This window comes from Talpa europaea (assembly GCF_964194135.1).
Source record: "Talpa europaea genome assembly, chromosome: 7".
NCBI classification, from domain to species: domain Eukaryota; kingdom Metazoa; phylum Chordata; class Mammalia; order Eulipotyphla; family Talpidae; genus Talpa; species Talpa europaea.
Window position 1 is genome coordinate 34,657,085 of NC_140074.1, and position 25,952 is coordinate 34,683,036.

Consider the following 25,952-nt stretch of genomic DNA (forward strand, 5'->3'; position numbering starts at 1 on the left):
AAGGAAATTAATGTGTTGAGATGTTTGAGAGGCTTTAGGAGATATGAAAAGCAGATAGCTTGTAGATTGAATCATATTTTGTAGGTAATTGATTAATTGAAAGCCATTCATCTACTTATTTCAGACTCTAGTTCCTAGATCTTAGTTCAGATTGAAGTCCCAATATATCAAAATGTTTAACCCTTAACATATTGGCCATTAAAAGTTATGTTGAAACTATTTTAAAACTATTATCATGGACACCTATTCCTGTGCTGTCCAAAAAATACCTACCTACCTTTTATTCTTAAGCAAATTTATACATTTTCAAAAATGGGTCTCCTTCCTAAGTCCCTCCCCTTTTTTTTTATTTTCACAATTGGAAAAAAAAAGTCTTAATCCTAACTTATGACACCGTCAAGGAAAAAAAAATTCTAAAACTGCCATGAGACATTAAAGAAGATAGAATAAAATTGAATGCCTCGGGAGTTTTGTGTAGTGCAAAAAGCAAGGAATAATTTGGTTTGTTTTTTCCCATCTAATATTTTTAGGTACAAGCCTATGCAGAAAGTGGATGGGGTTGCAGATGGTTTCACAGGAAGTGGTCAACAGACAGGCACATCTGTTGAGCAAACTGTAATTGCCCAAAGTCAACATCATCAACAGTTTTTAGGTATGTTAAGGTGTAATGCATATTAGTTGCTATTAGGATTTTGAAAACAAGAGAACTATAGTAGTGTTTTCTCCAAGTCTAATGTCTATTACAGATGTTAATGGCATAGAAAGATTTCTTTGTGCTGAAACTATGCACATTATATGATAGGTCTAGTTCATGTCTACTTTCTCATGTTCATTAGAGCTGATTTTTAAAAATCTCAAGCTGTATAGGACTTTGAAATGTATATGAATTAAAGACTCGTTGCTATGAAATTGTTTTCCAGGCTTTAAATTAATTGGGCTTTCATGATCAAAATTGTCTTCTGTTTACTTTCAGCGGTAACTTCAAGTGTCAAAAAAAAGAATTCTCAGTTCTTATGTGTACAGTTTCAGATAGAAAAAAATATTTATAGACTTTTAAAAAATAATTTATTCATTTAACTCAAACACAATACTTCCTATTTTTTTGCAATTTTATTATTGGTATATATGTTCTTGTTATTTACAGTGTTAGGAAGTAGAACTTGAACATTTTGCATATTCCTGTAACAGCCAAAGGTGAAAAAAAGATGGCACTTTCATTCAATTGGTAACTTTTCGAGAGATAAAAATGCATAGTTTCTGTACAACAGATCAAGAAAGTAGACGCTATTAGAGTGTGTGTGTGTGTATGTGTCTGTGTGTATGTATATGTGTCTATGTACACCTTCTGACAAAGACAATTAAAATGGACTCCCCAGATCAGAATAGCTACTGAAGTTGAAAACCTTATGGAAGCATTTTCCCAACTAAAGTTTTCACGTGTATTCTTGAGCTCTCTGTAAGAATTTTTTTTTTATTTTGTGATTTTATTTCACTTATTAAAGTATATTCTAAATGTAATTCACAAAGTAAAAGTATATTCTAAAAGCTTTACCTATAAAACTGAAATGAACATTGTTCTACAATTTTAGTTCCCACATTTTTATTTGAATTTATGATAAGGGAGGTACCAAAGTGTATTGCATTAATTGTCCAGAGCTAATGAGAACAGAGAGAGACTTACTATGTAAATTACGCCTTCATCCCAAGGGAAGGCTAAATGATGTCCCAGTGCTCTGTGTGGAGGAAAGTTTCACAGCTCATTTGAATATAGAAGAGTAATGGGAGAACCAGCCACCATGAAGTACGTGTTGGTATAGGCCTGTCAGACTCAAAAGATCCTGTGCCACAGCAGTCAATACCGTATTCATGTTGCAAGAGGTAATTTAGTCACAGGACAACAGCATCATCCATAAAATCAAATTAATGTTGTTAAATTTAATGTTATTTTTGTAGTTTTCTTTGTATTTATTTTATAGCCCTTTTGGTTGATGGTTATGTAAATGGTATGAACAGATGAATTTAAAGCTAGATCTAATTTTTATGTACTTACATAATATAATAATAAAAATAACTGCAATTGATACTGAACAACTCAAGATATTTTTCTTTTAATAGCGATCCTATACTGAGAGACACTGTGATTTGTTATTTTCAGTATAACCAGAGTAAAATTTTGTTTCTAAAACGTTTTTGAGTATTTCCTCTATTCTTTTGTGCTGACAGTGTTGCTAAGTTTTCCTTGCAAAATACTAATATGAAAAGTCCTTGCTCTTTGGACCTCTGACCTTTATAATATTTTCATTTTTAGTCTTCTTAAATTTTCCTTCATTAATCTGTAATTGGCACCATCCACAATAGCTTTTCTTCTGTTGTTGTCATGGTAACAGATGCATCTCGAGCACTTCCAGAGTTTGGAGAAGTTGAAATCTCTTCTCTGCCAGATGGTACTACCTTTGAGGATATCAAGTCACTGCAGAGTCTTTATCGAGAGCACTGTGAGGTAAGTCTTCAAACATAGTAATTTTTGCCAGACAACTTGTTAAAGCAAAATAGTTTAACTTATTCCTAGAGGACAGAGAAGTAAGTTTGCATTTCTTTGAGCATTAATAGAAGTTAATGTTTCTACTCTGTGTCAGAGTGGAGAAGTGAACATTGGAGAATAAATTTTACCCTCCATCTTCTTGGATTATTCCAATATGTATCCTTTGATGCAGCAGTTCCACTTCTGGGTATTTAGTGTAGAAAAATACTTATATATAGGTAGAGATGAGTGTACAAGGGAGCTGGTGGTGTTTCTGTTTTTAAGGCAAAAGATTGGTAACACATTTACTGTCTGATAAGGAACTGAGAAAATAAACATTGGTACAATCTGTAGAGTAAAATACTATGCAGCCATTAAAATGAACAGCTATCTCTAAGTGTAGTATTACTGAACAAGTTCCAGGGTTTATTTTTAAGGGAAAAGGCAAGACACAGTGTTGATACCATACTATTATTTGAATCAAAAAGAAACTGAATGTACACTTTCCTGGAAAAAGAACAAGAAAATGTTAATGGTGGTTGTCTTTGTGAAGGGAACTGGGTAACTGGGAACCAGAGGAAAGAAACTCAATTTTTCAGCATATCCTATTTGTTTTTTGACTTTCAAACCATAAATGTGTGTTTCTATTTAAAAAAAATTCTTTCCAGAAATATTTCATAAGGCAGTGTATGGGTTCCTTTCAAGGAGCATTGAGTCTCTAGTTTTATGTTGTTTTTGTGGTTAGTTAAGTTTCTTTTAGTATTTTTTCTCTGTACTCCTACTCCCCTTCTGATTATTGCACATCAGAATTGGTTACACAGTTTCTGGAAGATAAACTCTTTAAGGCAACTTGTTCATATAACTGCATCTCACCTGATAGAAGAGAGATAAAAGATTATAATGAGAGTTTTCTTAAGTGTGTCTCATATTGAAAGAGGAGTCTGCTGAGAAGTTAAGTAGCTTTACTCCAAGACTATCTATGGTCTACTTAGTAATAAAAGATAATCCTTTGGATTTTATGGACTTTCCTCCTAACTGTTGACAACTGCAGTATGCAGTGAGAAGTCTCAGACCATAGCATTCACAGATTTTTTTCCTACTCCCAAAATAAGAAATGCTTGAGTGAATCTGAGTGCTTGTTAAGTGTACAATTTATTAACAACCAAGGGCAAGTTATCTCTTTATTAACAAACCATGTGCCAGAAGCATTCTTTAAAATTTCTGATAGTTTATTCCCAACATTTCTTAGAATGATGAAGAACACTTAACATTTGTTTCTCTTTGATTACTCTGATTTTCTCAACATTAGAGAATTTCTGGATAATCCTTACACATCTAGAAAAAATATTTTTTATGTATATCATGTATATTCAATAAAGAGTCTTTAAGCATTTCTTCATTTCTCTGTGTTCAGGTGAACCTTGCTTTAAGCAAACCGGCCTGCACAAATACAATTTGAAATTTTTTTTAAGTTTAAATTTGTCGTATTTATATAAAATATAAATTGGAGTATACTTATTTATATTATCAAAGAATGTACAATAGGATTATTCTAATCGAATCTATGTTCTGTACCTTTTTGGGCCTGAGAATAGGAAGAGTGGTAGCGATCTCAGAGGCAGAAGGAAGCAGTAGGTAAAGAAATGAAAAAGAAAGTGAGAGAAGAAAATGGAGAGGCAGAGAAGTAAGCAAGGAAATTGAAAAGAGAAGTAAAACTAAGAATGGACTATGAGGCCTTTATGGGAGGAATACACATTATTCTGCTTAATTTCTCAAGAGTTATTTCCCCCCACCTTTTCTTCCCAAACTAATCTCTTGTTCCTTATTCTTTGTGGTACAAAATTTTTGTCAACCTACCAATTTTCATACATACTCTACATGAAAAAATATGGACATGTGTAGAAATTAATCTTTGTGAGAAATGGTAGTCCTTAGAATGATTCCGATTTATTTCAGAGTTACCAGTGTTCATGACACCACATGATTAAAGAGAAGAACTCAAATTATTTTTTCCAACACTTTGAAGTACAGGTATCTAAGTCTCATATCCAGTCATTCATCATTTGCGCTAAATCAGTAGAATATGAGTGATTTTAAGGTATATTTGCCTATGTATTTTGATCTGAACATGTTTGATAGTAGGTGGACAAATGCAGAACTTTTTATTCATTTGTAAAACTATCTCAAATGAAGATAATGTGAATGTCCTTTTCAAAAGAATTATTTGAGTTTATTTTATTTGAAGAATTAGTGAATTTTGGGTGCACGATATTCTTTACTTGCCTTATTTTATTTCATATTTCCTAGGGTATATATTTTCATGAAAGATTAATATACCTATTTTGCATATGATTTGGAATTCCCACAATTTGTTTTAATAAAGCTATTTTCTAATTATCATTAGTTTTGTTATTGCACCTTGCCTTTTTATTGTTGGTAATGTTAAGGGGTAAGGAGTGTGTTAATTCATTTCCTTCCCTCCATTTTCATCATTCAATGATTTGCAATATTTTCTACTAGTTCCCAGAAAGTGCCCTCAAACATATCTTATTTAATATTTGAATTGATCTCAGAGCATTTTTGTATAGGAAATCAGTTACTCTCTGTATCAGGCAGAGACACCTATCTACAGAAGTAGCACAAACTAGAACTATGAAGTGTTAGTTTCCTGTCTTTCCCTAAAGATCTACTCAGATTGACTCTCAGTATCCCCCTGTTGTCTCTTAGTGCCATGAATTTTGTAGATTTTGATGGGGCTGTTTTACCTGTCCTCATCCTCAGTGCTGACACATTATACTGACTACTTCTGTCTTTTATGCTCAAAATAATCACAGAATCATGTGTTCTTTGCACAAACAAGTTGTTCTTTGATTTTATGACTGCTTTTATCTGAAGCCTAATTTACAAACTAATTGCTATGGCAGGGTGAAATTAAATATGATCATTAAAAGTTAATGAAAGTGGCAAATTTTAGCACCATCCAAAAAAAAAAAAAAAGTCCTTGATGCAGCTGGAAAATGATTCTAGGAGATAAATTTAAGGAGGAGGAGGCGGCGATGGTCCCCGCCTCCAGGCTTAGGAAAGTTAAAACTGCTTTGTAAAGGGAGTGTGTAGAGTTATGATTGAATGGAAAGCATTGCAAGATCAAAGAGAAGTACTGTGCTTTTTTCTGCCCAGACACTTTCTATCCTTTGAAGATTCTGTAGTTTTTGCCCCAGCTTCTGCTTGCTGGGAACACTCTGGAGCTCATGGTCAGCAGCCTTAGACAGAGCTAATGTTTAGCCTTACTCTGGCTGCTGCATATAAGCACCTCTACACCCTTCACTTCCATCCTCTTTGATGGTCAGTGAACACACCTAGCCCAATAAGGACTGATGTGAATTGAATATATCTTGTGTATCCTTCCGAGTCTGAGAGGAAGAGTGGCAGCAACCACACAGTCCAAAGGAAGCAGTAGGTAAAGGAAAGGGAAAAGGTAGGAAGAAAATGGAGAAGCAGCAAGCAAGCAAAGACACGGAAGAAAATTAAAACTGAGGGTGGGATTTGAAGACTTTATGAGAGGAATACAATTTGTCCTTTTTAAAAAAATTCTTTAAGATTTATCCCCCTCATGGGCCTCCCCGGTGGCGCAGCGGTTGAGCGCTGGGTTGCAAAGCTGCCTGTGGCCTCTGCAGCGCCGGTTCGATCCCGGCTGCTTCCCGGCTGCTTCCCGGCCACAGGAGGAGGGTCCCAAATGGCGGGCAGACCTCTCCTGCCGCTCGCTGCTCCCCTCAGCAGTGTACTTCAGTCCTTCTGCCTGCTCTGCTCCCTGCTCTGGCTCTGGTGAATTCTCTCACCCTCCCGCGCTTCTGACTGTACCCAGTGCATGTATAAACAAAAAACAAAAAACAAAACAAACAAACAAACAAACAAATAAACAAATAAATAAATGCCTCTATTTAAAAAAAAAAAAGTTATCCCCCTCTTATCTTCCCCTGTCTAATCTCTTTTGTTTCTCTTTTTCCAATGACAAAATTTAGTCTCGTTTGACCAGGTTAGCTTTTGAATCCAAAGGTATCTTTAAGTCCTTTAAGTTCTGCATTATGTACTCTTCACTCATCTCCATAAGAAATATTGTAAGGTAATACCCATAACTATTTGTTTTTCAGGCAATATTGGACGTTGTTGTGAATCTTCAATTTAGCCTAATAGAAAAATTGTGGCAAACATTCTGGCGCTATTCTCCCTCTACTCCAACTGATGGCACTACCATTACTGAATCAAGGTCAGAATCAATATGCTCTTCCAATTCATTTTCATGACTGAGTAGATGTCACAGCTAATCAATTAGAGATATGTATACCAGTTGTGAACTTTACCTGATAACATTAAATGAATAGGTTGAAATAAACCACAAACTACTCTCTGAAGGTTTTAGCGTGTGTATTTTAGCTCCCATATTTATTGATTTGGGGGACTGTGGTAGAGCTATTTCATCCTCATGGAATTAGTATCATATTTGCCTTTCATACCATCAGAAAGTATTAACATGCATAGGCAGCTCTGGGGGAGTGTTATATATATCCAGCTGTATGGCACCAGTTCGATGGTGGTATAGTTCTAACCTCAGTAATATTTGATAAACTAAAACTATTTTTAAAGTCCATTTTCTTTTTTATCCTCATTTGCCATCTATTCATTTGCTACATTTATTCACACCAGCAATCTGAGTGAAATAGAAAGTCGACTTCCGAAAGCAAAGCTGATAACTCTGTGCAAACATGAGTCTATCCTGAAATGGATGTGTAACTGTGACCATGGGATGTACCAGGCTTTGGTGGAGATTCTCATCCCCGACGTCCTTAGACCTATTCCTAGTAAGTTAAATGCAGACAAATACGGATGCTTTTGTTCTCATACATTCCACCCAGGAAGTTTTGGGGAGTGACATTGCAATCTAGAGTAATTCTAATCTCATTTGGATTTGCCAGATGGAAAACATGCAGCATAGAGTATGGCATGAAAGCAGCCTAGAGCAAAATTGTACTAAAAGGGGAAAAATTTATATTTTCCAAGCTTCTGTTTTCTTTTTTTGCTAGAAAATCCAACCTATGGAACAGACAACCCCAATGACTAATTTAGCAAGAACACTCCTAGGCCAGACAACCATTTAAAATTTATTTTACACAAGGACACAGTTTCCTTCTTAAAGTCAATTAAAAAAAATCTGTAATTGCTAGGTATGCCTCTTTCATGGTTGCTTTTGATTTGAACTGAATTTATCTTGGTTTCCACTGAAGTTAAATTCCTTATGAAAGCATTTATTTTGTCACCTATATCATGTTAAGAACTACCAATGCAGTCTCCATTAACAGTAATGGTTAACTGACATTTTGAGAGAAAAATCTATGTAACTACACAAGCTTTGTATTCCTACGGTGAGGAAATAGGAATTATACAGATAAGTTAGATTACTTCTTTTAAGTAATGATGCTTTTTAAACTACCTTGTAGCAAACAAAGCTATTTTCTGCAAGTGTCAACATAAATGCTACCATGGATACTTGTGCCAAAGGCAGTTGAAATGATTTTATGCCTACATTTTCATGAGCACATACTAGTGACCATAACTTTTAAAGAATTTTAAATTTTAAAGAATTCCCACTCTCCAGTAATAATCATAACATAAAAACAATCTTTAGCTTCTGTAGTTGGCAACCATGTACTTCAAGTACACTGTTTTCTGTGTACTTGATTTATTTTAAATTATTTCAGAAAATATTTAAGTAGGGATTTATTAACAGACAAGAAGGTAAAAATATTAACATATACATATTTGTACTTTCCTTTCTCTAAATATGATAAATAGGGGAAGAAACAAGTTCTTTCAATGTCATCTACCCCCTAAAATGTATATTTAGACATGAAGTTACATACATCAATTCATAGGGTTAAATTCACATAGAAATAAAATTTTAAAATCTAGTTGCGTTGTGTCACAGCTTTATAAATTGCTAGTATTTCCCACTCTAGCTGTACCAAGTTTCCTAACTAAAGATTGATTAAAAGTGATGTTGTCATGGAAAATATCAGTGTTAAATCCTCTACTGCTTGTATTCCAGAATCTTATTTTCCTTATTTTTGTCTTGCTTCCTGTGCTCTGAGTGATAATCTCTAGAGACATTTAAGAGAAATTGCATAGGGTAGCTCATTAGCCTATGACATCTTGCCACCAACATATAATTTCTCTCATGAGATACGAGATGTCAGTGAGCATTTTCTTTTTTGAGGCAATCAACATCAGTATTCATTAAAATATTTTAAAATAGTTTGCTTCTATGTTAACATCTCAAAACTTTAACTTGTTAACTCAGCAGTTAACCTAACTTAAATCATGCATCACTTTTAGTTGACTTTGACCCACAATTTGAAGTATATAATACACTTAACCTTTATGTGTTGCAAATTTGGATTTGAAACCCAATTTATTCAGTCAAGTAGTTTATCTCTACATTCTCTAGGCAACTCCATTTCAGGAATTTTCACACAAAGCTAGTTTATAGTTCTCTGAAATTACAAGATACACTAATGTGCCACCCTACCAAGTAAATATGGAAATTTAATTGCCATTCTACAGCAAGACTTAACAAAATGAAGCTTACAGTTTGGATATCTATCTTCTGATTGTATGCATTTTAATATTAGTCATGAACAGGTTGAGACAAGTTAGCTTTGGAATAGTTTTAAATTTCAAACCATCCATTCATGAGAAAAAGTTGTCAGAGTCAATCTGCACAATTTGATCTGACATGAATCCCTATAGAGAGAGAAAACTTAATTTTATTTCTAAAAATTGTATTTTACTGGCTACTAGTACTTCACTCAACCATTTACTGTCCAGATGGTTTTCCTTTTTTTAGCCAAAAAGAAGTCTGCATATCACACTAATTTAAAGTCAGCTTGAAGCTACTATATTCTAAAATACATTTATCTAAAAGTGAAAAAAAAGTTCATGTAAAGAATTGTATAAGAAATCAACTGGTAACACTTGAAATGTACCATTATGAGTATATTAAAGCCAAACCAATTTGGTTAACATATATATATATATATATGTACTATTTTATATATAAAATATATTTTTATTTTATAATCTCCCTAGGACCTAGACTCATATTAATGTATTTTTAAACAAATTTTTCTTGATCCTTGTTTTTTTCAGATTCAATCACTATTCTATATTAATTGCAGAATATGCAGAATACAGATAGTCCAATTGAATCTTGAAACAAAATTTTACTGGGTTTCAAAAAGTGTTAAATTTTTTTCACTCTTTTCATTTCCATTCATGCCTGCCCTCCATGGTTCTAATACATAATACAGCAGAAAAATATTTTTTCTTTCCTTTTTCTTTTTGACTCAAGTTAGAAACTTTGGAAATTTCAAAAGATTAGTACTAAAGAAATTTCCAATTCACTGTTTCCAATAGATGATTCTCATGGTTAAAGATTTAACCGTTTCAGTTTTAGTCTCTTTTCTGTCATTTGATCAGTGAAGTCATTTAAAAAATAGTTGTTTTTTTATTATTGGATTAGTAAAATTAATATATTTTACATGTGACTTGAGTAAATTAAATTATTCCCAAATCTGTTCTAACAAAAGTAATAGAGAAACATATCAGACTCATTTGAGCACAGAAAGAAAAACCAAAGAATTTAATCCCATTGGTAATATTAACATTTTGGGGAGACTTGGGAAAAAATATAACTTTTATTTCTTATTGTAGACCTCAAATTGTAATGCCTATCTACATTTTAGGGCACCCATAGAGAATAGTTTTCTAATGTGGGTGCCTCAAACACATATTTATTAAATGTCTAAAACTGCTCCCTATACTGTGGACCCTTAGGCACAGATGAAGTAAAATGCTACTGACCGAATTACTTCTAGAACAAGAGAAGAATTCTATCTCTTGCTATAGAGCAGTCTCAGAATGCAGATCCCTTCTTGTAAGAGTCATAGTCTTCCCTGATAACTGAAAATGCTTCTAGTCATTATATGACCACCATGACCACCATAAAACTATTCTCAGGGAACCTACCGTCTCAGGTTATAACAGATATCAAAGAATATGGAATGGACTATTTTAGTAGCATCTTAAGAATAATGTTCTCTGTGACAGTAATTTTATCACACTGATCTTTTATATCTACCTGGCAAATGAAACAGAGAATAGTTATCCAGACTTTTCAAGTCCGGTAATTTTAATTTTTACCTTACTTTTCAAGAAGAATGAGAGATAATTACTCTAATTGATATGTCCTGGTGTAAATAGATGCATAGAGAAAGAAAAGCTTTGTATTTTTTTCTTTTTGACTAAAGAAATGAAGATAGGATTAATAGCTTGAAAAATTAAGAATTTATAAAGACAATACTTAGCTTTTGAGCACAAAGCTGTTAATTAAAAAAGTATATTGTCTAAGATAGAAAATTCCATAAGTATATTCACAACTGGTATATGTTGCTATAAGCAGAAATGTTTGAATGTTTTCATTTCCCACAGTGTCATAGTATTTGGGACAAATTAGCTTTAAAGGGGGAAAAGGCCAAAATATAATTTTTAGATGTTTTCAAAGTAAGGAATAATGTTAAGTCTCATCAATGAGGAAAATATAAGTTCTGTGCTATTTCAGATGTCATATACACACACTTTCCCTTATTTTTGCATAAAGATTAATGTTCTTTGCTATCTTTTTCGTTCTGCTTTTATTTTTTAACATTTAGGTGCCTTGACCCAAGCCATTCGAAATTTTGCAAAAAGCCTTGAAGGTTGGCTTTCCAATGCCATGAACAATATTCCACAGAGAATGATACAAACCAAGGTACACTTTCATGTCTAGTTTTTTTTCTTTGTTTAGAAAATGGTTCTTAAATATGGATTTCATATCTGTCAAATAGTTATGTAAACTGTTGATATTATAATAGGCATGTAGTGAAGTACTTGTACAAGACATTTGTTAATGCTCCTTTCAAAGTGACTAGAGAAGTATTTTAAGAGTCCTTTATTTAGAAGCCCTTTTCTAAAATATGTACTTCAGGTTGGCCCCATTTGAATTAGTTTTATATGTTTGAGGGATTGGGGTCAGAATGGGGGGGGGCTGCAATTGTATGGGGAATATAACAATAAAATTTATTATTAAAAAAAAATAAAAAAATAAAATTCCCTACTATGCTCATTGTCCTCTGAAAGTCCGTGCAAATTATATTTTTATTTTGCTCTTTAGATTTTTTAACACTGGAGAATTCTTTTGTAAATCAAGTAATCATTCTTAAGCAGTTTTCTCATAATTGGTATATATCAGGAATCGTTTATTTAACTATAAATATAAATTCTAGTCTTCTTGTTGTCCACTTCTCACTGTATTACTTTAGGTTTTTCTGTGAAAATACCCCATGGAAGGATTGGACTGATTCTTTCTAAACCTGGCTATTAAAAATCACATTTGTGACTTTGTGTCATTCACTGTATCCATGCTCAGACTTCAACAATATACCTTGGCTTTCACTTTGGGGGATAGCTGATAGATTGACGCTCTTGTGGCTGACAAGTCTCTCTGAGAACTAAGTATCCTCCAGTTTTTTCTGCTTTGAAACTTTTCATCTCTGAAATGAAAGAAACATTTCATTGATCTTTCCATCTTAGATTTTTCTCCAGAGATGTGCCATCAATACAGTAGGATTAGCACCACATGTGACTATTTAGATTTAAATTTTATTAACTTAAAAATTCAATTCTTTAGTCACTCAAGCTAATAGGCCTTCCTGGTAGCACAGGGGTTAAAGTCTCAGCTCTATAAAGCTATCATGGCATGGGTCAGCAGACTTATCCTGTCTCGCTCACTGCTCCCCTCAGCAGTGTATTTCAGTAGATCTGCCTGCTCTGCTCCCCACTCTGTCTCTGATGAATCCTCACACACACACATACACCCTGCACCTGTGGCCTACACCCCAGTTCTTGTATGCACAAATAAAATAAAAATAAATCTTAAAAAAAAAAATAACAGGGCCTCCCCGGTGGCGCAGCGGTTGAGCGCTGGGTTGTGAAGCTGCCTGAAGTCTCTGCGGCACCGGTTCAACTCGGCACCCGTTCAATCCCCGGCTGCTCCCCGGCCACCGGGTGAGGGTCCCACATGGCACGCAGACATCTCCTGCTGCCCGCTGCTCCCCTCAGCAGTGTGCCTCGGTCCTTCTGCCTGCTCTGCTCCCCACTCTGGTGAATTCTCTCACCCTCCCGCACTTCTGACTATACCCAGTGCTGGTATAAATAAATAATCTTTAAAAAAAAAAAATTCTTTAAAAAAAAAAAATAACAGATGTTCCATAGCCCCAGATAGCCGTGGTTGCCTTACCGGCAGGACATATGTAAAGCATTTCCATCATTCTAGAAAGTTCTCCACAACGAAGGTATTCTAGAGTCACCATACTTGGCAGTAAAAGAAGGTGCTGTTTGATTATGATGGTCAGAGGAATGTTTTCAAACTTGTAGTTAATCATATTTATAGCAGTACTTCCAAAAGCTGTAAGTACCTTTCTCCCAGTGTAACCAAAGTGAATGTGGCAGAAATCCAGCTCTAATATTTGCCATCTCATTGATCTCTAGAGTTGATTTGTATGCTTTTCGTTGGTAAAAGTTACCTTCTGCTATTCCCCTTTCACTGATGTGAAATCTTTTTTCAACTGAGTGCTCATTAAATGAAGACAATCTACCTTGGCATTGCAGACAGCATAATTAGGTTATGACTGTGACCATTGTTATCAGAATTCTGGGTTGATATTCCAAAATGTAAGGTAGTTTCTGTCTAACCCAAGCAAGGTACTTACCTCTTTAAGTCATAATATGTATCTAATTGAATGGTAATGAGAATTGAACAAGGTGATATATGAAAGGTACTTAGTAGTGCTTGACTTATATGTACATAATTAATATAAACCATAAAAATGGGGGGAAAAAGTGTACAGGTCTTCTTTGAGGGTATGTGAATTTCTCCCAGTTCCACATAGTCTTAAAACATCTCACTATTAAGATGAGCAAACTTTACCTTTTGAAAACCTTCTACCACTCAGCCACCTGATGTTCAATTAATGCTGTGCTAATATACTTGTGATTTTAATGCCTTGTAAATATGTTTAAATGCCCCTTAGATCTAGTCTGTTTTTTAAAAAATTCCACAAGATATGACATACCTAAAGTGGCATTTTTGGCATTATCTTTGATATCTTTCAACATAACCTGGTTCATTCATTCTCAACCAGAAAAGTGGTATATCCAAAGGAGGGAATATTTATAGAGAGTTTAAGAAGGTTCTGCTTACAAAGGGGTAATCATAGTTAAGGAAGCCAAGGAAAATGGTAAAGCACCCAAGATTAGCATTAGTGGGAAGTCCTAATCATATCTAGGTCTAAAGGGAAAAGAGTTGAAAGCTAAGGCATATCCTGTTATCTGACCCCCTCCCCAGGTCTTTTAGCATAGAAGAGGAAAGCAAATTCTGCCAAAGCAGAGGCAAATGAATATTTCCTGGAAGCCCTTTCATACAAAATCAAATTCTGAAAGAGTTATTCTTGTTGCTTATGAGTAATAAGTTCATTAGCCTTATATTTGCTAATAAAGGCTATAACCACTCTTGTTCTACCACAGTATTACCCAGGTTTCTTTAAACAGAGGTAATAAGAGTGAATCTAAGTGACAGTGCTCTGAAAATGAGTGCATTTTTTTTCCATTTAAAAGAATGGACTGTGGGGTTTGGTTTTCTGAGTATAAAGGGAAATTTTTTGTTTGCCTAGCTTATAGTTGACTGTCCTACAGAGAATAAAAAAGAAATGAAAATCAATGTTTTTCCTACTTCCCTAGACAAAGTCATTTCTTGCTGTGGAGGAGTAGTTACTTGCAAGACTGGTTTAATTAATGCTGCACTTAGATGTCGAAGAATGTGGGAGTTTGTTTTAGTCATGACCTCAACCTATTCAAAAGGAAAATAATACTTGGTTTAGAGATTTAAATGCTATAATTTACAAGTAAGCTCTCTCACCAAATGAATTTGAAATAAGTATCAGAGGGAAGCATTTAAAATTTGGCAAGAGAAAAAAGATCTGAAGATTGCAGTGGTTTCTTTTACTGGAGGGGGAAAAATTCCAATTTAATTGGATTTATTTACAGGTTGCCGCTGTAAGTGCCTTTGCCCAGACTCTGCGAAGATACACATCGCTCAATCACCTGGCCCAGGCCGCTCGTGCAGTGCTTCAGAACACGTCTCAGATCAACCAGATGCTCAATGACCTCAACCGTGTTGACTTTGCCAATGTCCAGGTACTCTGTTATCTTTCAAACCATGCCTTTTTAGGAAAGATGCCTATTTTTTCTTCCTATTTAAGATCATCAAAATTTGTTTCAATGTTCCATCATTGCACAGGCAAAATCTATATACAATTTCCTAAAGGAGGAGAGTTTTACTTAGCTACAACTTCATCGCTCCTCTGTTTTGTGGTTAAAGTCTGCTGAGATTTATAGTACTAGGTAACAGCATAATATGTCACCAGGATTTGCTGAATAGAGTAATTACCATTACAGTCACAGATTAAAGTCTTACATCTACCAGCTATGAGATCTTGGGCAAACTATTTGCTTGCTCTTATCTCCACTTTTCCCACCTTAAAATGCCTTTCTTAGATTATTACTTACCTATTTAGTAGTTCAGACAACCTTTTTACACTGTGACATACACAGAGATATTTAAGTGTTCCCCCTTTGAAAGAACTAAGAACAATTGAATTTACTGTAGATGTCTGATAAATATTTGTTTATCCCAAAAGAATTCACTATGATATATTTAGCTATTTTGATAGTTCAAATGAAAAAAAAATATTTTTAACCTATGATTAAACCACTCACTTTTTTTAGTACATGTGAAAATAGCTAATTTAGAAATATCATTATATAATTCCCAACAATATTTTACTTCGTGCTAAAATAATTAAACTAATTATTACTATAGAAAAACAGTACACCATGTTACTAAATAAAACACTTCACCCAAAGCACAGGCAACAAAAGAAAAAAATGCATGAACTGAATCAAAATTAAAAGCTTTTGTACTTCAAAAGTAACATCAAGAAAGGAAAATGACAGCTCACAAAATAGGAGAAAATATTTACAAATCATACATCTTATGTAAAGCTTATATATAGAAGGTATAAAGAACTATTACAACCCAGTGAAAAAAATATAACCCAATTGAAAGATGGATGAAGATCTTTATAGGCACTCTCCAAAAAGATGCACAAACAGCCAAAGCACCTGAGAAGATATTCAACATTATTCTGCGTGCAAATCAAAACCACAGCAAAGTGTTTCATATACACTGAAATGAGAATAATCAAAAAGACAGATAATATCTAGTGTTGATGAAGATGTGAAGATGCGAACTTTTACACACTATTGGTTGGAATGTAAAATGCTTCAACCACTTGGGAAAATAGTCTGGCAGTTCCTCAAAAAGTTAAACATAAAGTTACCATATGGCTCAGCAATTTCACTTCTAGTTTTATACCAAGACATTCATAACAACATCATTCATGTTAGCCACATAAAGTAGATATAACTCTCATATCAATTAATTGATGATTATAAGATATGGTATAGCCACATACACGCGATGGAACATTATTGGACAATAAAAAGCAATGAAGTTCTGATACATGGTATAACATGGATGAATCTTGAAAACGTCATGCTAAGTGAAAGAAGTTAGACACAAATTACCACATAGATCTTGATTCCATTTATATGTATATGAGCAAGTAGCTAAATCTTTAGAGTTAGTAGGTTAATAGTGGTCTGGTTTGGTCAGGGCATAGGGATTAGAAAGTAACAGGTAAGAGATAAGGGTTTTGTTTTGGGGAAATGAAAATGTTCTAAAATTGATTGTGATAATGGATGCACAACTCTGAATATATTTAAAGAAATCATTGCATTTTCTACTTTGAGTGAGTAAGTTGTGTGATGTATGAATTCTGATTTTGAAACCACAGACTCCTTAATACCTTGAACATAATGTGTTTGTAAATTAGGAGCATCTTTAATGTTCAAACTTAGTTTTAACAGTTACAGAATTTGAAACAACCATATTCTTTTCAGAAGAGTATATTGTCAGTATTTTTTTCAGGTTATAAGAAGACAATATTGTATATGTAAGTATATTGACAGTGTAGTGTAGTATATTATAAAGTAGTTTAAACCAGCCTAATGCTCTGTGTTTTTATTTCTCCAAGTTAGGTTTTAGATTATCATCCTCTCTTCACAAAAACCAACTTCCAAATAAATAGTGTTTGAATTTATGATGAGATGAAATTAAATCATTGCAGAAATATTAATAAATTCCTCCTCTGTTATTAATGCACAAGCAAAAAGCAATCCTTCCCTCCAAACACTATACGGTTTCAGTTTTGCAGAATGGAAATTACACAGTAAGGAGAATATAGTTAACATCCCTATATGGCACACATTAAAACAATAAATGTGATACATTTTTTGTTAACTGTTTTTTTTACTACAATAAAGAAAATACTTAGATATTAAAGAAATAACAAAACCTGCCCTATTCTTTCTTTGATGCCTAATTTTATCCTTGGCTTTTCTTATGTACTCTTAAATCGGTATAAAGTTCCTGGGAGTCATTTGACAGTATACATGCATTGAATGTCTTAATTATTATTATATTAATCTATGATGCAGAAGTAAGTGCAAAAATAAACATATAGCATTGCTAATTACACCATTATCTCTAAGAGTAAAGAGTTGGAGTCAACATATATGATAGCTCTATAGAATTAGTTATATAAATAACAGTGTTTTCATGCATTCAATCATTGAGTCATAAACTACATGGAGACATTTACTACATGGAAATGTAGTTGTAATAATACTTAAGTGAAACTAAGCCTATCAGATTGTGTAATATGTTCCTCTTTTATTTTAAATATTTTTCTATACATATGTATATATTGCATGTGAAATGTTTGAAAAGTATGTATATCAGGATGTTGTAATTATCTCAGTATTTTAGATATTCTTAATATTTTTTGCTTATTTATATTTCCTTAATCATATTTTAATGTATTTAAAATATTTAAAAGTTATATTTAGAAGTGCACCTTTCAAAGGTTTTATGACTAAAATCAGATAAGAGAAAGGATAGTATATGGTAGGTATATCAGCTGAGAATACAGTGAGTTGAATTTGGACATTTTGTATTTGAAGTGCCTCCTAGTTGAAATGTCTCTTGAATAAATAAAATCTGTAGGATCAAGAAAGATACTGGAGCCAAGGGATAGAAATTAGGGACTTATTCACTTGAAATTGTCAGTTTAATGAACCTGTGCTCTTAAAGAGCATATCGAACAAAAGTCATAGACACTCTTCAGAAATATACATATATATTCACAGTATGTTTGATCAAAAAATTAGGGACTACATAGATGCCCTTCCACAGAATCCTCTTGAAAATATTATCTGGATGCAATGAACCCAGCTTAAAAGCTCTTGTCACATTTCTCTTAATTTTATGCTTAGGAAAATGAGGCCCATTTAGATTAGATGAATTGCTTATGGTCAGTTTAATTGATTGAGGTTGCGTGTTAAAATCCATGTCCTTTGACGTTAAGTCAAATATTGTATTACCAAATAATTTTGTTTTCGCCTGAAGAATATCATGGTTTGTTGCTTCATTTTTGTTTTTTAACACAACTTAGCATGGGAAACAAAAATTTGGCCGCCTCTTAACAATTAGCCTGAAACTTTCCTATTACCTAACATGAGACTTCCCAATCAGAACCAGGGGAACACTGGTAATTGCATGTCTTGGCTGATAACATATCTATAGCTTCTCAAAAGTGTTGTTGTTATTGTTATTTTCAGTTTTGTTAATTAATTTGCATTCATACCCTTGATTGTCCTTGAATTTCAGTTCCCAATACATAAAGTTCATACAACACATGCTCCTACTTAAACTAGTGTTAAGTGTTGGTTTCTGTTTTAGTCTGTAGGGAATACTTTTGGGCAATTGAGTCCATTATCCATGTAACTGAACCTAAATCTTCTCAAATGCATTGACTTTGAAGTTTTATGTGATAGGAGGGGAAAAAAGATAGGATGTTTGAAAAAAATATTAAAACTAAATAGAATGAAAGACCCTACATTCTACATACTGTAGCTTCAGTTTTTTCTTAAGTGATCATGTCTTTTAATCTTCACACACTAGCTAATGTAGAAAACCAAGGCATGCTTTTATGTCATACCATATTTTCATGCACAAAGGCAATGTTATTTCCCTTTACAACTGACAAGTAGTCATTCATTTTCTTAATTCATTTAACTGTTTGAAGCTGTCATTGTAATTTCCCATTCATGCATACAGTTTGTGTGCTGACACGCAATGAAAAGATACTGAGTTGAACTTTTTCCTTTGCATTGTGTCTACTATTCCAGGAGCAGGCTTCCTGGGTGTGCCAGTGTGATGACAACATGGTTCAGAGACTAGAAACAGACTTCAAGATGACTCTTCAGCAGCAGAGCACCCTGGAGCAGTGGGCTGCGTGGCTTGACAATGTGATGATGCAAGCACTGAAACCCTATGAAGGAAGACCCAGTTTTCCTAAAGCTGCCAGGCAATTTCTGCTAAAATGGTCTTTCTACAGGTATCATCTCAATTTTTTCTAAGCTTACTTTTCATATTCTGCATATATGTGTGTGTGTGTGTGTGTATTTGAAAGTAGTAAAGATTTTAGTTTTCATAAACTCCCTGTTGTAATTTTCTCCAACACAACACAGTGATAACAACATCATGAAATTGTACCAGGAGATTTATGGAAATCAGCTTTCTTGCTAGGAAAAGAAAACCTCTAGCTCAAAGTCCTTGAAGTTTTCAGATGGGATATCTAATATTTCAGTCTTGATAATGTGCGTAGCAATAGTCAGGAAAAGGCTTTAATCCTCCTCCTTGCAAAAACACATTACTCAGGCTTTTTTCTTATCAGCACTGTTTTTCTTTCAAGTCTATTTCAGTGATTCTCAAGTGGTGGCCCCAGTCTAATAGCATCACTATCATTTGGAAAGATGTTAAAAATGCAAATTCTCAGGCCCTTCCCCAAAATATACTTGAGTCAAAATATGAACATGAGACAGTGGTTTTCACTTTTTAAAAGTCTGACTACAGAATTGAGATTACCAGTGGGGGAGGAGGAGAAGCGGGTAGAGAGCAAAGTGTGGATGGGGCCCAGTGGACTTTTGTGGAGGACTATGGGTCCTTTTGTAGAAGGGTTTTGTGATAGCATTCATTTGAAGAGGTGTTATCCCATACCTTTGAATCATATACATTGGTTAAAACCAAAGTTATCTCAATAAGTAAGTAGGTAGGCAGGTAGGTAGGTAGGTAGGTAGGTAGATAGATAGATAGATGGATAGATAGATGGATGAATGACTCTAATGCATGCTTAGGACTATCCAGTTAACTTCTTAATTTTATTGATTACAATTGTTTTCAAATTTAGAAATCAAAGGCCCTCCCCAGTGGCACAGCAGTTGAGCACTGGGTTGCGAAGCTGCCCGCAGCCTCTGCAGTGCTGGTTCGATCCCCGGCTGCTCCTAGGCCACCGGAGGAGGGTCCCGCATGGTGCCTAGTCCTCTCCTGCTGCCCGCTGCTCCCCTCAGCAGTGTACTTCCATCCTTCTTCCTGCTCTGCTCCCCTCTCTGGCGCTAGTGAATTCTCTCACCCTCCAGCACTTCTGACTGTACCCAGTGCCTGTATAAATAAATAAATAAGTAAATCTTTAAAAAAATTAGAAATTAAAACTGTTTTCTACACATCAGAATTAATATTAAAAAAAATTTGGTACCTCCCCAAAACTACTGAATCTTGGTAGTTAGGAGTAGTAATTAAGAATAATGAGGATAACCAGAACTTTTTTCTTCAGAAAGCTTCAAAAGTCCTGATGACTCCAATGCATAGCCAGCATGAGAGCCAATAATATAGTTGACAGTACAATATGGATCACTTTTTGGCTAGAAATATGGTCTAAATGTTTGTTTTTGTAGGTCTAAATGTTTGTTTTTGTAGAAGAACCTCAGAAGAAGAGCTTTCAAATCACATGACATATGAAATCAGATGTTAGGATGAGCTACTAACCACAGATCTGCCCCAAAAATTAAAAACTGGAAGTTGAAATGTACACAGTAATGCATTTTTTGTTACTCACTATTTTCTTACACTTCAGTATAAAGCAATCCAAATTTTAAAGTTTCTTCAGTTTCAAAGCTATAGACTGCCCACCAGCATGATAATATCTAAATATGCCTTCTCTTCTGGCCCTGAACTGTATGCCTTTAAGTCTTATAAAATGAAAATAATAATCATAATAGTGTCTAATAATAACAAGCCAGTTATCCCCAACTCAGGGAGGACAGAGGGCAGGAGGCATTTATACATCAGATGTTAAAATTATACAAGTTGGCATATATACTACATATATGTAAGATGGAATTGACAGATGGAGTTCCATTTCATAAGTTATATTTTTGACCCTGGCATTTGTTTTTGTGGTGCCTGTACATTTTTTGTTTCTTTAAATAGAGGTGGCCCACTGACTTGCTAAAAGTCATGTCTACATTGCGTTTAGGCATTTTCTAATTTAGATGCAGCTGTATGTATATCAGATATTAGTGACCCAGAAAATACCATAGACTGTGATTGTGGGTACAATGTGGTCATCATCAGTATATCCATGATGAATCCAAAGCTAGTTGTGAGAAGAGAAGGTATAGAATAAAGTAACAGAAATTAGGAAGTAGTAGTATTTATATACTCAGCAAGCCCAAACTCTAGATTTTCTACCTTATTCTCACCATCTTTCTAGAACTAGAATCAGAGATCTTTTATTTATGATAATTCTTTTGGGTTTTATTATAAGTAAATCTTTCTCCTCAACTGAGTTGGTTCCAATTCTTATTTCTTGAACTAAAGTAGAGCTGTAGAGACTATATATGATTAAGAGTTAAGTTAACCTTATGTCCTGGAAATAGTCTTCTGGCTAGCCCAGGATCAAATGCAATGAAATAAAGCAAAACCTCCCAGTTATGTATTGTTTTGGTTTTTTTTTTGTTGTTGTTGTTGGGGAGGGGGCGGAATGGAATAGTTTTACAGTTTGTCTCTCAGATGTTCAATACCTTTAGTTCATATAATTTGAGAGGGAACTTGTAAATGCTGTTCAACTCTGTGACCCATGCATTGGTTTGCTCCAGTAAAGCCAGTACTTGGTTTAGATCTCAGTATTAATGAAAATTGTGTTAATGAAAAATGTATTTTTTCTCTCAGTACATGGGGAAGACTTGGAAAACATTGTCAGTGTTCTCAAAGTAAATGCAGCAACAGTAGTAACAGCAGAATTCAAAATGCTAATTGGAAACATTTCTTAAGATTGCATCTATTTTCCCATTTGCTTGCAGTTGATATTTCATTCATCCACTTTTTCCAGAAAATCATATAGATGGTATATATGCCTCATGATGACTGATGAAACAGAAGTTAAGACTAACTTATTGTTCCAAAATCTATGTGACAGTAACAGTGCATCCTCCATATCTGAAAAGGAGAGGTTTGTGCCCCTCTTACTGCTTTCTTATGTTGTTATGTCAGACTTGCCCTTACTCCTTTTTATGAGTTTTTTTTTTTATATTTAGTTGATATCATTTTAGAAATACACCCCAGCTCCTTCGTCTTCACAGAGCTCTTTGGCAGTTATCTTGAAAGGAACGAAAACTACTTATTCTTATTTCTTGTTCTCTGCAAATATACGAACTCAGTAGATTATCATCACTTGCCTGCCTTCTGTCCTCCCTGAGTTGGGGATAACTGGCTTGTTATTATTAGACACTATTATGGTTATTAATTTTGTTTTAAGAAGACTTGAAGGCTTACAATTCAGGGCCACAATAGGAAAGGCATATTCAGACCATTGCCTGCCTCCTTCTGGTAGGCAACATCAATAGCTTAGAAACTTAAGAAACTTTAAAATCTGAACTTTTTTTTTTACTGCAGCATAGGAACACAGTAGTAATGGAAACTGCATTCACAAAGTATTAACAAAGCAAAATTATAGTTTTTAACGTTTTGGCATTTTGATAAGAATTTGGTAGTCACATTCACAGACACTTCACATTCTAAAGTCAATCTCATACTTTCTAAAATTCTGTGTATATATGTTCATGCATGTCAATGTAGAAATGAATAGAAGGTCCCGATAGAAGTTGATAAATTCCTGCAAACACCGTCTGTTCAGAATGGAGTCTCTCCTTGACTAGCCTGGCTTTGAATCGCTCTGTTGAGTCCCTCAGAGATGGAAAAATATATATATATATATCTGCCTTTCTCAGGCAGAAATGGAAAAGTTATGTGGGCCATTTCTCAGCTTGTGTGTTTGGTAGATAACAGAACAGAACATTCCTCAGGGCCACCCTGAGGGTCATCCAAATATCCCATTTTTAAAGACTGGAAGTTACAGCTTTGATACAGCGACTTGAAAAGAGGCATAGGGAATCTAGTTTGCCTACAATTGGATAAAATATAAATCTTCCCAAAAGTACTACTCTTTTGGAATCAACTGTAAGCACTGTTTCAAAAGAGAGTTCACATAAGGGTCATAGGTGTGATGTTCTCACCTTTCTCCTTAGAAAGCATGTGACAGATCCCTAATATATATATAAAGAGGTAGATTAATTATCATGTGTTAGGGGATATGTTTCAGCTTCCACACCGTCAGTTACAAATATAAATATACAAAGGTATTTCTCATCTATTATAAAATAATTAACGTTTAAAATTCTAATTTCAAAAGGTGTTGAATTCATGGTAGCTTAGCAACATGAAATTCAGTGGAGTTAGTTTTGCAACATACCTTCAGAAGTCTGAATTAGACCATAGGTTTCTAATTAAACTGTTAATTGTGTTATTTAATATTTGGCTTGTAGGACAGCAACCCAACACAGATGAAATAAAGGAAACATAGCAAAACAAGTAGGCATTATACTGAGGGCCACTGATTTTGTTTTTCATTTTCCAACAAAATTTAGTACTACATCTTATGCTAAAATAAAGTCATTAACTGTTCAAGAGTTAAAAAATCCCTTGGACTGAAGTCCAAAAGCCTATCATGGCCTACAAGATCCTACAAGGTTCAGTTGCTAGTGACTTCTCGATCACAGTGCATATTCTTCTTTTTGCTCATTGTCCTCCACACTAGCCTCCTAGCTGTTCTTCAGATACATCAAGCATTGTTCTGCCTCAGAGACTGCAACGTCTCCTTCCAGTAAAACTCACATTTTCATATGATTCTCCTTCTTTATTTAAATCCAGTTTCCACTCAGTTCTCAACTCCTCAGAAAAATTTTCCCAACACCCTAGCTTAATGTGCCACTCTCTGACCTTCTCTCCTAATTTATTTTGTTCATAGAATTCACCACTACACAACTTTGTATTTTGTATCTACTCGCATATTTATCAACTATTTTCCTACTAAAATGTGGGCTCTGTTGAGACAGAAATTTCATCTAACTTTTTCCAGAACAAAACCCTGGTACATAGTAGGGACACAATATCTATTCAATGAATGATTGTGCATTCTTTAAAAAAAAAAAGAATAATTGACTCTGCATGTCTACAATAATATCAGAAAGCTACTCGATGTGAATAGTCTCCTTAGTTTTTTTTTAATATAATTTCAGGATTATTTTCAGAGAAATTTTAAGAGAAATAAAAAAGGCTTGAAATGTTAAAGTAGAAATAAAGATATATGTGTAAAATTTCACTTGATATCTGTGATATTGATCCCTACAAAGACTTACTAACATTTAACTGACCAGGGATTGGTTTTCTATATTGTGATGAGTGTCGTATTTTAAAATAAATATTTTTATTGTGAATAGCATGTACTCACTTTAGAAAGTCAGATATACAAAACTATATAGATAATAAATTTAAATCACATATAAATTCCTAGAAATAACCACTGTTAAAATGTTTTTAGTGTTATATGATACTGGGATCCAATTATTCACCACAATTTATACTGTATTTCCCTTAACATTTTTCATTTAACATTATATCTTTGGCATTTGTCATTAAAAATCTTCAGAAATGGGCTTCCCTGGTGGTGCAAAGGGTTAAGTCTCAGCACTGTGAAGCGATGGCAAGCCACTGCACAATTTTGATGCCCGGTCAGGGAGCTAACCCACAAGGTGCAGCAGACCTCTCCTGTCTTCACCCACTGCTCCCCTCAGCAGTGTATTTTAGTCACACTGTCTGTTATGCTTCCTTCTCTGTCTCTGGTGAATCTTCTCATCACCCACTCCTGCACTTCTGACCTGTACTCCAGCCCTTGTGTGCATAAATAAATAAAAATATTTTTTTTTTAAGATTTACTTATTTATTTATTTATACAAGCACTGGGTACAGTCAGAAGCACGGGAGAGTGAGAGAATTCACCAGAGCCAGAGCGGGGAGCAGAGCAGGCAGAAGGACTGAAGTACACTGCTGAGGGGAGCAGCGGGCTGCAGGAGAGGTCTGCGCGCCATGTGGGACCCTCCTCCGGTGGCCTGGGAGCAGCTGGGAATCGAACTGGCGGTGCAGAGGCTGCGGGCAGCTTCGCAACCCAGTGCTCAACCGCTGTGCCACCGGGGAGGCCCAATAAAAACTAAATCTTTAAAAAAAAAACTTCAGAAATAACATTTTTAATGTCCTCACAATAATGCATTATGTGTGTCTCATGCATTAAACATTCCCTTTTTCTCTTTTTATAAAGCACGTAGGTGATTTTGATGGTGTGATACAAACAGAAAATTATCTTTGCATAAAATTGTGCATATATATTCAGATAAGTTTAGGTAAAGGGTTTGAATTTTTTAAAGTGACTGATAAAATTTTAATGAAATATGCTATGCCATACAGTGTTAAACTCATATTATAAAGTAATAAATACTCCCATTTATTATTTATTTTTATAACTCTTAAGTTCCATATTACATATTTTACTTCTTTAACCTAACATTTCTGTGTTAACATGTTTTTATGTCTAGTCCATTAAATTTCCTGAAACTTTTGTAGAAAATTTCATTAGTGACTGAAACATAATTTGATCAATATGCTATTACATTTAAATAGTCCCCTAATATCCTACTAGTATAAATATTGTTGAAATTGAACTATTTTATTTATTTGTTTGTAAATATGGAGGCAATATCCGTTTACAACATGAGTTGTATGAGTTAGAAGTGAATCATGTGTATGAGTTAGAAGTTTAGGATGAATGTGGAAGTACATGCATCCCTTCAAATTAGTGTTTTTGCATTTTGG

General features: G+C 34.3%; 1 protein-coding gene across 2 annotated transcripts in view; it reads left to right on the plus strand.

Annotated features, from left to right (window-relative positions):
- The window catches only part of RFX3 (regulatory factor X3), a gene marked incomplete at its 3' end in the record, with an annotated part of 168,629 nt that overhangs the window by 106,439 nt on the left and 36,238 nt on the right, over window positions 1-25,952 (plus strand). For both annotated transcript variants that reach the window (XM_084236135.1, XM_084236136.1), the window contains exons 7-13: window positions 531-652; window positions 2,388-2,500; window positions 6,670-6,785; window positions 7,223-7,377; window positions 11,284-11,381; window positions 14,714-14,863; window positions 19,040-19,248. In XM_084236135.1, coding sequence (XP_084092261.1) covers window positions 531-652; window positions 2,388-2,500; window positions 6,670-6,785; window positions 7,223-7,377; window positions 11,284-11,381; window positions 14,714-14,863; window positions 19,040-19,248 — 963 coding nt within the window. The remainder of the gene's footprint in view (window positions 1-530; window positions 653-2,387; window positions 2,501-6,669; window positions 6,786-7,222; window positions 7,378-11,283; window positions 11,382-14,713; window positions 14,864-19,039; window positions 19,249-25,952) is intronic.